The 14,448-nt window shown below is 39.3% G+C and overlaps 1 protein-coding gene across 1 annotated transcript; it reads left to right on the forward strand.

Annotated features, from left to right (window-relative positions):
- Positions 1-1,455: 1,455 nt before the first annotated feature.
- Positions 1,456-4,292, forward strand: LOC122664910 (membrane steroid-binding protein 1-like). Its single transcript, XM_043860940.1, has 2 exons — positions 1,456-1,885; positions 3,650-4,292. Exons 1-2 carry the CDS (start codon positions 1,581-1,583, stop codon positions 4,011-4,013), a joined length of 669 nt encoding a protein of 222 aa, XP_043716875.1. The 5' UTR covers positions 1,456-1,580; the 3' UTR covers positions 4,014-4,292.
- The last annotated feature ends 10,156 nt before the right edge of the window (positions 4,293-14,448 follow it).

A 14,448-nucleotide genomic window follows, 5' to 3' on the forward strand; every position in this document is an offset into this window, starting at 1 on the left:
AGTACAGAAATTTTAGGGAATCAAATTATTGTGACCTAACCAGAACATATGGTTACTGATTCAAACAACCAAATTGAATGTACATCTAATAATTTATGGCAGTTTCAGAAAGGCTCAAATGAGAAAACTGGTCTCTCAAGCGTGGTTTTAGACTTTTAGGTATTGGACCGTTTCGGGTGAATTGGTATTAGAAACTGACCAATTCCTACGACACTGCTCTCAAGCACATGGTTTTAGTGCACGGTATTGGATCAGGTATTGGTCATGATCACCTTCAAAACCAATATGGTAGCGACATGGATCAATCGTATCGAATAAGTTTACCTTTGGTTTTTCTTAAAAATAGGTTTTTTGACTAATTTACCCCTTGTATATACCATTTCATCGATATGATATTGGTCAGATATACCTACAAAACCCTGCAGTATTAGCTATATCGGACAATCCGATACCGATACCTCAAACCATGCTCAACCACCTCTAAAATTAAAATTCCATGTACACTCCCTGCTGGCCTGTTGAGTGATGAGGATGAATGAGATCATTATCATGATTCTTTTTTATTTTGTTTTGGGTAAGAGATCAGTATCATGAAATTCATGATTCATGCCTGTTTCGCCGGTGTTGCTGACTCGCGAGTCGCTACACTTTGTCGTGTCGACATGGCTCCTCTCCAGTGACTGAAGAGGACTGGTTAGACAAAGTAGAAAGGGTCCCATTCCCATAATCCCATGGTTCTCAAACGAGTCCTACGCGGCTACGCTCCCTCCTCTCTCCATAGATTTTTTTCCCATCACCTCTCTCAAGTCTCAATCACCGCGTCACCGGAGAGGATCTGAGCTAGCAAGGTGAGGCGCCATTTTCCATAATTAAATTTCACTCTCTTACTCTCTCCTCCATTTGGTTCTCCTACAGTCTCACCTAAGACCTACCAGTCAAATCAATACACCTAAAATCACATATTGGTCATAAATACCCTCAACCAAGTATGGTTGATTCTAAACAGTCAAGATGGAATCTGCCATATTAGTGTACTCTTCTATCTATGATCGCCGACATCAGTCCTATTCTCTCTCAAAATTTTGACTTTTACCATGTGAGTATGCAGTCCATATCGTCAGATTGGAATTAAATCAAGACGCATGCCCCGGCTCAGGTCACTGATCAAAGATTAAAAACGCTGCAAGTCATCAACAGCCCAATGTCATCACTAAGAGGGGCATTTTAGTAGACTGTTTCATCGCATTTGGAAAATTCTCTCTTTTAGTTCCTTTAATAGGCTTGGTGGATCTTGCTCGGGCAGAGTGTTTGGATAGGGGTAGGATGGTCATTCAATTCCTTGTTAGAGAGGAACTGAAAACTGGGCCGACAGGGAACCAGAAGTAATAAAGATTGTCGAATTTCCAGATTGAAAATCCATCTTTTAAGTTTGGTGGGGACTAGGGGCTTGAGACTCGAGAGAGACCTTTTAAAATTGGAAGAAGGAAACGAGATCCTTCTTTGGTTTTCTCGTCTTTATCACTGCTTCTGCCGCTGCTGCTCTCTTTTCTGCATATTTTTTTGGAGATTCACTGACAACCATGGCGAATTTGGAGCTATGGGAGACGTTGAAAGCAGCGATATCTGCATATACGGGACTATCTCCTATGACCTTCTTCACGGTGTTAGCTTTGGCTTTCGCGTTCTACTATGTCATTTCTGGGTTCTTCTCGTCCCCTGAGCCTCCGAGGACGAGGGCTTTGCCAGAAGAGGTGAAGCCCCTTCCACCTCCCGTTCAGCTTGGTGAGATCACTGAGGAGGAGTTGAAGGCATACGATGGATCCGACCCCGAGAAGCCTTTGCTTATGGCAATCAAGGCACAGATCTATGACGTATCGCAAAGCAGGTTTCAGTTCTCTCCCTTCTCTCCTAATTTTCCATTTCGTTTGTTCTTTCTTCCTCTGACTTCATACGGGGTTTTGGATTTCTGATGTTTTTAGGTTATGGTTATCCATTTGTTGGGGCTTTTGGAATTATTTTTCTGACTTGTTTACTTCTGCTTTCTCTTTCATTGATTGTGGATTGTTGGTATTCTATGGGATTTTGATTGATGGACTTATTCCCATTCTCTATCGTTTTGTTTAGTAATTTCATCCCTATTACAGTTTTTCTTTGTTTCCCTTTTTTGTTTGTTTTAAATTGACTTTGGTTGGTTCTATGAACAAATTATGCGACTGTTATCTAATTTCTTCTATTGCGTTTCTGTGCATTTTCTTTGCTTTTCGGGGAGTATCTATTTTTTTTTTTTTTGATGGGCTTTTGGTTTCTTCCTCTCCCCCACCCCCGGCTATTTGCTTTTCTATCTGGTTCTACTTAATTCGGTTTTGTTATTTATTTATTGGATTACTTCTTTCTTTAGTTCGTTCCTAGTTATTTGACTCTTCTCTTGTTTCCTCTCTGTGGGTTTTCATCGAGGTATGGATGGTTCCAGGACATGAGTCCTCTAATTGTGGTTGACATCTGAAGTTCATGTCTTTTCTTTTGTTCTAAGTTTTTTTTTGGACAGAATGATTTGCCCAGTGGGCATCTGATTACTGTGCTTTTGTCATTGGAAATGCCGTTTTCTTCTAGCTGTTAAACGTGGTTTTGAGAAAGATGTACAATACAGATTTGTGCTTTTGGGATCAAATTATATTGTCTCACAGACTTCCATGGTCTATAGCACTAATTTATTTCCTGCATGATAATACTGTTCAGCTGCCGAAACTCTAGCTGGAGCTGGTATCTGGTTGATTGTAACAATCTAGGTGATCTTCGGAACAATAATTAACTAGAAATGCCGTTTTCTCATCCATGTGAATAATTTTTGCATTGGGGTATGTTTTCTTGTGAATTAAAAGTTTAAAAAAATCTGAACTGACAATCAACTGTAGCTAAAGGATGGATACAATCTAATGTGATGATCTGAAATGTTAAGATGAACTGTTTGGGCTGTGTGAGGAACCCTTTTTTTAACGGATACTGATGCTGAATTTGGTTGACTGACTATGGTCTTGGGGCTCTGTTTGAAGAAGATGTTGTATTCAGTGTTAATTATTTTTATTCTCTGTTCTCTGCTTACGTCATAATACCTATGGTTGCAGTACTACTGTCGGTTTTTCTAGCTTTTGGTTCTATTCCTAGTTTTGCTGCACTGTGTTCTGTTCTGGTTTGTCTGAATTTTGTTATGCATGAGATTTTCTAGCTTTTGGTTCTATTCCTAGTTTTGCTGCACTGTGTTCTGTTCTGGTTTGTCTGAATAGTTTAATTATTCTTCTGCAATTTGAAATTCAATTTCCACAAGTTCTTTTCTTTAGAACTGTCATTTTGTTATGCATGAGATTAGAAACAAATAGCGTATGAAAAGGCATTTATCCAATGAAGAAATCAACAATTAGGTTGTGGCTCCTTCTGGCCAACTACATTGTTGTGTACTGTGTGACGATCTCTTTTAGGGATGGAGTGAGTGACTTGTAGTTTGCTGCAGGTTTGGTTTTTAATTTTGATTTTTTAGTGTTTTAACATCACTGCTAGAAGTTTGTCGGAAATGATCTCCCATCTAACATTGGATCTCAGTCTATATTGTCTATTCCAAAGTATTTATTCTATATGCTATCTTATATTCTTGTAGGATGTTCTATGGTCCTGGTGGACCCTATGCCTTGTTTGCAGGGAAGGATGCTAGTAGAGCTCTCGCAAAGATGTCTTTTGAGGACAAGGATTTAACAGGTGATATCTCTGGCCTTGGTCCTTTTGAACTTGATGCCTTGCAGGACTGGGAGTACAAGTTTATGAGCAAATATGTTAAGGTTGGGACAATCAAGAAAACCGTTCCAGTAACCGATGCACCTCCTGCTGATGATTCCTCGGAAGGTGCCAATCCTGATGGTGCTAAACCTGCAGAAAATGAGCAATCAGAGAGTGCTGCAGGTGAGAAAGCTGAGGAGCAGCCTCCAAAGGAAGCCACAGTTCGTGGTGATGCTGAGAGGGAATAATTTCTGACTTCCTATCTCCCTGTGAGCTACTGCATGTGAAGCATCAGAATACTTGTATTTTCATGAATCTTAATCCTCTTCCAGTTAAATACCTCTGTTTTATAGATTGACTTTATGAAATGTGGGTAATCTCCTCTTGATAGTCCAGGAGAGTACCACTTTTGTGGAACCTGTTTGCTGAATAAGGCCTAAATAGAGCAAGGTGGTGGAGCCGAAGCCTCAAAGACTCAAGTTGCTACATAGTTATACAATCTTAAATATGCGGAAATGTTGGCTTCTTAAACATGAGTTGAAATTCAAATACAAATACCACAGTAAAGCAATGGTCAGAATCTCCAGTGTTGTTTACTTTGATCTGGTTTGTTTTGGGCATCGGCTTAATTGATCACCTGACAATTTAGGTTTGTGTTTGGTTGATCTCCGAGTGAGATGGAGTACTTTCTGGGACTGTCCAGCAACCTTAAATTCTTACTGTTGTGAACCTTAGGGTTTTACATGCTGTGGTGATATACAGGCTCCTCCACCCGTTAAGAGTTGGGAGCAAGGGACAAGGGACATGGTTTTGAGGATTCGGAACTGGATTGTGGATTCTGATTTCTGGAAAGGTCTGATTTGTAGGGTTCACATGATCTGGCCTATTCCCATCAGAACTGAGTAACTGACGAGAGACCAATGGCGAGGGAAGGTCATCGAGGATCATCTTCTTTTCCAGCCTGAGGCCCCTAGTCTTTACACTCCCAGCGAGCCTTTTTACTCCCCCAGCTCGATGTTGTATAATAGAATCATTGTAGAGTTCTAGTTTTAAAATCCAACAAGTCCTACACTTACGAGTCCTGATTCTATGTCTGGACGGAGATTTAGAATCAGCTTTCACTTTTAGTTTTCCTCCCTGAACATATGTTTCAGTCCATTTGAAAAGCATAATATATGATTTGCCACTCTCTAGCTAACCCGACCAACTTAATGAGCAGAAAATTGAGGTCTTAAGGGAACCGTCTGTAGTGATGCTTCTCCACCCTGTGTAACGGCTAAGAAAAAACACATGTAGATGCTCTCCTCTGTAGTTGATACAGTGGAGTGAACCTCAGGAATGCATTCATTGTCCATTCAATTTGTCCTCTTAAATCAGGCACTCAAATGCTTCTTATCTGGTACAAGTCATTTTGCAAATGATTGACATGCCTAAAGCCTTCTAATCTCCCTCTCCTCTTCACTGCACTTCGGCCTTTTAGGGCTGTGTTTAGTATGTATCTTGGGTCATCTAGACACCTTGACAACTATGCTTCCTAGACCGTCGTAGGTTAGAGACCCCTTGAACCTTTAGTTCATCTACAAGAGCAGCTTTTCCATGCGCTATACTTTCAACTGTAAATGTATGGATTCCATACATTAATTGCAAGAAACCTAGCAGCATCAGAGCAGTGAATTCGCTAATGTTAAAATTGAATATTTGTTCTAAACAGTTAATTCTGCATTTCAAAGACTCGGCCAACTCGAGATCAAAAGAGGTTTATATGATGAGTCTCTGCATTCTTTCCTGAAAGAACATGGGAATTTTCCTAATCATATGACTAAAATGCATCTAAAAAGTTAAGGCAGCCAAGGGCTCCAATAGATAGCAGGAATCAGGATGGATGAAACTGACTAAATATGCAACCCATGAAGAAAGAGCTACGAAGTATGAATACTAAATATCACAACTACTGTAGTAAATCTGAACTTATTATATAACTTAATTTTGAGGGAAAAGAAGATCAACAGGTGAAGAAGTTTCAGTTCCATTTTTGTATTCTTTTGGCACTCAGAAACAATATCTTGAAGAGACTTAGCTTGACTTGATTCAGGGAGACAAGCTGATGCAGTAGCCATTTTAATAGATTCTTACTTAAACTGCAGCAATATTACAAGCATGCTTAGTGGAAAAGTGTTATTATGTGCTTCTCAATCTTTGTAACAACCCAGAAGGGCTAGAAACAAAGTTCTTGCAAATTGGGGACGGAGAGGGGGGGGGGGGGGTTTAGATCTATCACTTCAAAATTGAAAAATGAAACTAGAAACTGAGAGAATTATAATGAATTGTACCTTATACACTATTTTATTTGGGGTAACATACAGTTTGCATGAAAAAATACAGATTGTGAGGGTGATCGGTAATGGGCAAAAGCTAGGGAGAATACTATTTTAACCTCTGCAACTATCCAAAGGGGCGGAATATGAAAAAGGGGCTCGGTTGTAAAGATGTAAAAAGTTTGCTCTAACACTTAAAATATGGCTCAAATCAGTGTCAAAACCAAATAAGGAACTGAACCGTGTTGGACACATGCTCTTATTCGGTTTTGGTTTGGGTTCGATTTCTACATGTTATATCTTGAACCGAACCAATTGATACCCTTACTTTCCAGACTTGGTTGGGATTTCCAAGCATATGGACTAGGTTAAGGTCGAGAAATCCAGGCGCAAGCCCAATTTACAAAGGAAGAAGATTGAAGATCAAATTGCTTACTTGTAGTCTGTATCCGTTGGAGTCATTACAACTTGTGAAATCCGACATTGATGAGATTTACAACTTGATATGTACACTACAACTACTCTACGATCAAATCGCATAATCTCACAAAAATGAATTTGATGAAGCTTTCATAACTCTCTCAGTCACGGACTAATGAAACTTGCAACCTGATGTTAATGGTTGTCTTCTGAAACATGGGCCAACAGACAAAATTGCTGGAGTTATTTCCCAAGCAAGACCTACATGAATGCTCCTTGAAACACGAGCTAATAAGACATTGGTGGCTGGAGGTCAACTCTAACGAAAATTACAGGAAAAGATGAGAAACAGTCAATCTACATCTTGAAAGATAAAAAAGGAAAAGACAAAAATAAAGATAAAGATTCTGTTGTAGAGTGTTATGTTGTTGATCGGGATCCCCATTTTTCTTCGCGTTCCCTCCTTTTATAATTGCTCCCTTGGCGATTATGGTAGTTCCAGCAACTTCCATTTCTCATTTTTTTTAATTTGAATTTGAACATCCTCAGGTAGTTAAGTAACTACCCACAATCTCTGCACCACCTTCCTACTCTGTTATTCAAATTTAAAAAAGAACCTCTTTGATGATAACGTGTAATGCACGGCCTTAAAACATGTATAACTGAAACGAATTTTGTAAAAAATATGATGTAAATAAAACCATGGAAGTTGCACCGACATTTCTCTCTTCTATTCTGATCATGTGGGCCCCATGATGCTATTTTCCTACCCCCTCATAGTGTGCAAATTCCTTGTTACACTACCATTTTCGGAAACCCTTTCCCATCACGTATATAGGATAAAATTAATGGCAAGAAGAAACTGGTCATGGATCCCAACTGAGATATCGCAAATGTTATTAGAAAACCAGCATGTTCAAGTGCTCTAGACCGTCCATTTCTAACTGATTTATTTGTGCGGTTTAAGGGTGTTCAAGAAAGAAGTTGGGGATCAGATTAGCCCAAGTGAGACTTTGGTACGATAGTGGTATTGCATTAATTCTGATTCCACCCGTTTTCTGGTTTGTGGATTCGTTTTTAATTTTGGTCTAGGAGACAAAATGTATAAATTGAAACTGAACCCAAACTGGATGAAGCTATAGCTATAAGTTTGCAGGCATTGGAGAATCAGTTTCTCTTTTCCTCCCTTAATGAGTTTGAAACTGAAGAAGGTATTAGTCGATGATTCCCACAAAGCTACTTTATAATCTATATTTTGCAGCTACCACCAGACCTGGTCCAGCTATTTCTATTGCTAATGGGTTAAACTTCATCTCCAAAACTATGATTGCTTTTGATACTTTCCTTTCGTTCATGCTGTTTAAGGACTTCAATTTTCTGCCTTAGTTGTTGTTATAATGAAAAATGCTTTATCATCTGGAGAAGCTTCCTCTCTCCTATTACTCTGGCTCTGGAAGTACATCTGTCTCTTCTCTATAACTTCATTAATAGGAAATTGATAACCCCAATAATTTTTATTCTAGTGGCATCAGTACAACCGGTTTTGCCCTGAGTAGATGAAATGCATTCAACTGGTGATATTACAACTCTCGGCACCCCCGGAGGCTCCCCACAACAGTCCATCATCAGAAACAGAATGAAAGCAAAACTAATACAGAAATTAAAACAAACTGATTTCTGTTTTTTCATTTTTAACACTGTTCCTGCCGGAAAATTCTGGTCAACGCTGGCAACAACACTGGCAGCAGATAAAATCCGGCAACTCGTCGGAAAGCCCGGTGAGAAAAAATCCGGATCTCTAGATCGGGTAACCAGGTCGATTCAGAGGCTGGTCGGTTTGGTTCATGATTGGTTCAAGCTTATGGGCTTCCAAGGGTGGTTTTTTTCTTCTTTTTTTTGGTAAAGTTCAAAACTTAATGGGCTTTTAAGCCCACGAACTAAAATAATACCCAACCCAAAATACATAATGACCCAAATCCATCATCAGCAACACTTTTGCTCTATTGGATCTCTTCTTCAATCTCTTCCACCGTCGCCACCTGTAACCGAAAATCCTTTTTTTTTTTTATTTTTTTTATGGTGCAGGTTTGCATAAGAGAGGAGACAACCGGAGCTTCGACCATCCTGTAGAAGGGATCGGACATGCGATTGCCCTTGCGTGCTGGCTAGTTCTCGTTAATGGCAGTCTCGGCTGCTTATTAATGGCGGCCTGGGCTGTCCGATTAAAATTTTTTTTTTTTTAATATGCAGTTCATCATACTCCGACGACGGAGCTTCTCATCGTAAATAAGTTGGCAGCAAAGAGAGGAGGCGAGGCGGTGTTCTTAAGAGGGCAGCAGACAGCAAGCTTGCAGCAGCAGGTTTGCCCCTTAATGGGCTGGCCTGCTGCTGCCGGATTCACTTGTAGTTGCAGGTTTCATTCCACGATCATGGCACCTTTGGCTGCCGTTTAATGGCTACCTTGGTGCTAATGGAATTTGTTTAAAAATAACAATCTGCAGGTTCAAAGACCCACAGTAAGCCCCTTGCGGGTTGCAGCAGACGGCCTAGAATGGCACTCATGGCTGCCTATCATGGCGACCTTTGGCTGCCAAAATTAATTTTTATTAAACATCATTAAGCTATTAATTGATTCAAGAATGCATTGGTAAAAATCGCAAGCTCAAATACGACAAGTGGGATTAATTTCCCTATACACACAAATACATAAAGATTTTGTCAATAACATTTTAGAATCATACGAGATATTTATTTTTGAATCATTGCAACAAGAACAAACAATGAAGCTTCTAAATTTCTAAGGACTTAAAGTTCTTTATATAAATATTGTAATGCAAAAGATCCCATCTAGATTGCTAATTAGAGTAGGACTCTAATACCCAAGTTAGTAGTTAATAGGTTTACTCAATTAAATCTAATTACTACAATGAGATATACTTGACCAATAAATTCATGTGGGAAACATAATTAAGAAATTAAATACTTCCTACATGATTAAGTATGATAAAAGACCCCAAACCCATATCATCAAAGTAATTTTGTTACTATCTTATGGAAGTGTGATGTGGCCAAAAACACATGACCTTATAATAAAATAAAACCTTTGCTTAAGTTGCATATAGATATGACATTTGCATATTAGTTAGGATGTCTAAGCCTTCATCTGAAAAAGACGTTGCATATCTGAGGTAAGAAGACAATTTCTTCTAACCAAACAACAGAATCTCAAAGGACCCACCATTAGAGGAAAACAACCGACTTGTGACTACAGATATGTCATCCTCTAGGACAAGTTTTCGATGTGAAAATCATTAAAATCCAAAAAGATTATAAACTTTGCCTCCAAACAGCACGGTCTGAGGAATTATAATTAGAATTGGATCGTCGGTTTTTTAGGGTGTAAGTTTATTTCCGCCATCTCTAGTCAATTTCCAGCGGTTTAGACTGATTCCAATCGATTCTTGTCAATTTCGACCAAATTGGTTCTAAGTTGTTTTTGGCCTATTCTTCTTCTTTATTTTTTTTGGTAATAGGAATAGATAGATTTATTAATACCATCGTGTATTACACATGGATGGAGAAAAAACAGGTCATACTGTCATACACGAAACCAACAGTACCTTCTTGTCAGGGAGTCAACCAAACTGTTTTGCTCCCTTGAAATAAAAGAGAAAATACAATCAATAAAAAATGATGATAAAATGATGAATATCATTCAAACTAGGCTTGAGAGATAAAAGAGGAGAAGCATCACTGTATTGAAGATAATTCACAATAGTCTGCTGGTCCGATTCTACCATCACACGATTATAATATTCAGAAATTCCTTCTAATAACGAGGACTGTATAGCAATGGCTTCACCTTCAATTGCAGACGATTTTGTTAAGAGGTTTTTCTAAATGGCCATATAGGTATTTTGGTAAATTTTCTATACAAAGTTTCATTATAAATTTATAACAAGGATTTTCTTTTTGTAATCAGATATCATTGACAGTGAGTTCAGATCTCATTTGACCGTGCACTCGTAGACATTATTATTAAACCATGTATATCTTTATGTGTGACTAAACCATGCACAGAATAGCCCATCATTGCCTATCTATCAGAGGTATTATGTACCAAAGTGGTCCCAACTCCTAATAGGTTCCTCCCTAACAGTGTGAAGGTACCTAGAAAACACCCATACAAAATCAACTACTTACGTTGATAAGTTAATGACATCTCATCTGCATGTATTCCATAACCAGTCTCAGTTTAGTTTCTTAATTTTGGATTATATTCCTTAAGATGTCACAATCATGGGCAGCCCACCCACTACGATGCTGTAGATTATTGACCTTCAACCTATGGTTTTGGTCTCTCAATCCACAGTAATAATTGATGGCATCTCTACTTAATTCATTTTTTTTTCAAAGACTTGTCGAATCAAACACTATTAGTTTAACTCACAAATTAATCCCTGATCTTGACTTCTCTCCTTGTTTATTATGTCACGCTTTGAATGAATCTGGTTTATGTCGTAGTTAATATCAACTTTTTACTATAATCTGAACCCCAAGGGGTTGACTTGCCGGCCAATTATGGTTACTGCAATACAGAATAGGTGATTGCATGTTTACTTAGTACAGTTATTAAGATTCCAAAATAAATGCAAGAGCAAATACGTGTGCCACTTGTCAAATGAAAGAGTCTAACACGTGTCGGTGAATGTACTGCAAGTCTCCTCTACCAATTATTATTAAAACCCAAAACTACCCACGCCAAGTGGGGATGGAATAATCCTATGGGTTTAAGGGTCAAACTTACACGTTTTCCTTCTTAAACTTAATGATACTTAATTGACCTTGCATCCGGATTAGCCGTCCATTGTCTCCAAAACAACCACGTTAGTCATAGATCTCTTCTACATACAAAACCAAGTCCCTTAATCTAAGAGTGTTAAAGGGGACGGGTTTGGGTAATCGATACGGTTTTTTATTGGTTCGAGTCCTTAATGGGTCAATCTTAGAACCATATATATACAAAACAGTCCAAAAACTAGGATATGGTACTGGTTCTTCAAGGGGTTTGGGTCATCAAAGTCTCAAACACTCAAATATAAGTGTTTCTTTAACACATAACCCGTAAGTATTAACTACTTTTAAATAAGTAAAAGGAGAAAGTTCTCTATTGGGGAGTGTGGCCTATGCCAGCATTCCTATGAGTCTATCTCTCTCCTCTCCATTTGAAAAGACACTTCTGCCCCTTGTTTTGAGAAGGAGAGAGATAGACACATGGGAGTGCTGGTGTAGGCCACATTCCCGGGCAAAAAACTACTTCCCATAAGTAAATATATGGACTTGGGTTTCCTCCAACTAGGCAGGAGCTGGAGGATCCAGCCTAGAAAAAACAGGGGGTTGGTCATTTCACAGGGGGGGGCTCTTGTGAAACAACCCAAACACCCCTTGTTTTGTTGGGCTAGATCCTCCAGCTCCTGCCACAGCTGGAGGAGAGCCAAACTGTAAATATACATCTTAAATGATCGATTCCTTAACAATCCCAAAATCAGCTCTAAGAACCATTAGTCGCGCGAATTGATTAGTTCTGGGTTTAATGAATTGGTTCCAAGACGATTTTCAATTCGGATCCAACATTGATACCTTAATTACCTTAATCCTGAGAACCTATCTCAAGAAGAAGTTTTAAAAATCAGACCGGATGTTAAACCTGAAAGATCTGAGTTTTTTTGTTAAACCACCGGTTCAGTTAAGGCCACTTCGGGTCTAACCCAGTCCGACAGCCCGGTTTGCTGACTTGGTATAGAGGGTAATTTGGGCAACCAAGAATAATAAAATAGAGAAGCTTGTGAATTCAAGGAATGCACATGGCCATTTTAGTCACTTTGGTATAATTAATTGTGAACTTCGGTTCCATCTTCACCACAGGTAGCTCAGTGCCGACCCCCTGTATTAATATAACTTCCCACCTGCTCTCTTCCTTTATGTTCAAATCAATTCAACTTCGCCTCATCTCCTTCATTCAAATCTCTCATCTTCCATTTTTTTGGTTTCTTTTTACAGTCACTGCAAGCATCTTCTTCTTCTTCTTCTTTACTTAACCATGAGAATTAGAGATTCTCCTCTCCCATTCTTGATTTTCATAGTAATTCTGGCCTTTGGCCAACTCTCAAGCTGCAGAAACATCCACAGAGGTACCAGCGAAAGAGAAGAAAGGGTTGCAACCGAGCTTTCATCTCGATTCTCTTGGCGTTTCACTGCAACTCCTCCGTCTCCAGATCCCAACGGCAGCAACAACGATGACCCTGTTTATGGAGCTTCTGATCGAGTTGTTCCCGGGGGACCCAACCCACTTCATAATTGATTGGAAAGGAGATCAGATCTTTAAGGTCAACAAAGGAATACATATTCTTTTTGTAGTCTATATATATATATATATACTTAAAAGGAGTTTCTGTAGAGCTTTTGAATCAGAGATGTATAATCGATACAGAGTTTACACAAAAGGGAATTAGTTTTTTGTTGTAGTAATACCGGTTTAGGTCAGATTGTAATTGTATTATCTTATCGAATAATGAAATCTTGTGTACAGCATTCACTAACTCATACTATTGAGGAAGTTCAACTCGCCGGAAATTATCTCCGGCGAACCTTCTCAGAGGTTTGGTTCTGGGTATGGCTTATTCCATGCCATTATTGACAATTATGTAGTGAACAGTTATATGAAAAAGACAGGGTAGGAGGAAGAAGCCTAAAGAGGCATTAAAGTAATAAATTTGGACAAAAGGGTAGAGTTTCCGGCCAGGAGAGGAGGAGAAGTTAAAAAGACTTAAAAGTAATAAGAATGACCCATTAAATTAGGTTAATGATCCCATCTGAAATTATAATTAATAAAGCTGAGAGGTAATCTGCAGATAAGTCAAATCTCAGATAACCCTCACGTAATGGCACATTTGTCTATTTTGGCTTTGCTTTCATATTGAGCTCCCCTAACGTTTTCCAGTTTATCTTGTTAAAGAGTTCTCTCTAATGCGGACAAAATTTTAGCGTTCTGTGTGGTTTTATCATAAACTGAACTTTGGAGTTATATAACTTGGATCTGTCTTTTTTTCTGTTTCTTTCTTTCTTTCTTTTAGCACTTCTTCTCCTTGAGTGATCAAACAATGCATTATGGAAGCATTACCATATAATAGTTCTTTAGAGCACCAGCTGGAGGACGCAGAGTGTGTCGCACGCGAAATGACCGCCTTACCCCCGCTCTGGGCAAGGCGCTGGCAGGGGATAAGGCGGTCATTGCACATGCGACACACTCTGCGCCGCTCTTGCCGCTATAGGCAGGGGCACCGTAGACAATCTCGATTGACCAGCTGGTAGCTTAGAATAGGGGATCAGGCTCCTCTCCAACGCGAGACAGCGTCCAGCGCACATGCACATCGTGGCTCTCCAGCCGTCCGATGTGAGCTGGAGAGGAGCCGAATCCTGGAATAGGGAACACAGTTTTGACAAGGTTCCAGAGTTTGAATCGGTTGCCGCCGATTGACCAGCCAGAATTGGGCTGAATCGGTTACAAAAACATAACGTTCTGGATCGGCTAGAATCGGGATCTGAGTCTTCCACCGATCCGGTCTCGATTGCTCTTGATATTCATTTTCAATTAGCAGTTTGTCATCCGTAGGTTGGCCAGTCAATTCAAGGATCTAAATTCAGTTTAGCACACTGTTGAAGGAATGAGATCAGATTGGTCAAATTAACCATTCTTGCCAACCGATTCCAATCTCTTGAACCGTGATTCGGCATCGATTTAATTCATGTTTTCATTGCTAAAGCTTTGTTGGTAAATTGGCTGAGCTCAGTATGTTACTATCTGTATACCATGAATCATGATCTAGAACTCAACCCTTGCAATCAGGATTTAGAAAACTGGAATGGAAACTAGGGTTTCAGGGGTTTT

This window comes from Telopea speciosissima, chromosome 6 (genome assembly GCF_018873765.1).
Source record: "Telopea speciosissima isolate NSW1024214 ecotype Mountain lineage chromosome 6, Tspe_v1, whole genome shotgun sequence".
Lineage (NCBI taxonomy): Eukaryota > Viridiplantae > Streptophyta > Magnoliopsida > Proteales > Proteaceae > Telopea > Telopea speciosissima.

Coding starts and splice junctions, on each gene's coding strand:
- LOC122664910 (XM_043860940.1), top strand. CDS start 1,581: ATGGCGAATTTGGAGCTATGGGAGACGTTGAAAGCAGCGATATCTGCA. Junction 1,886..3,649: donor TATGACGTATCGCAAAGCAG/GTTTCAGTTCTC, acceptor ATATTCTTGTAG/GATGTTCTATGGTCCTGGTG.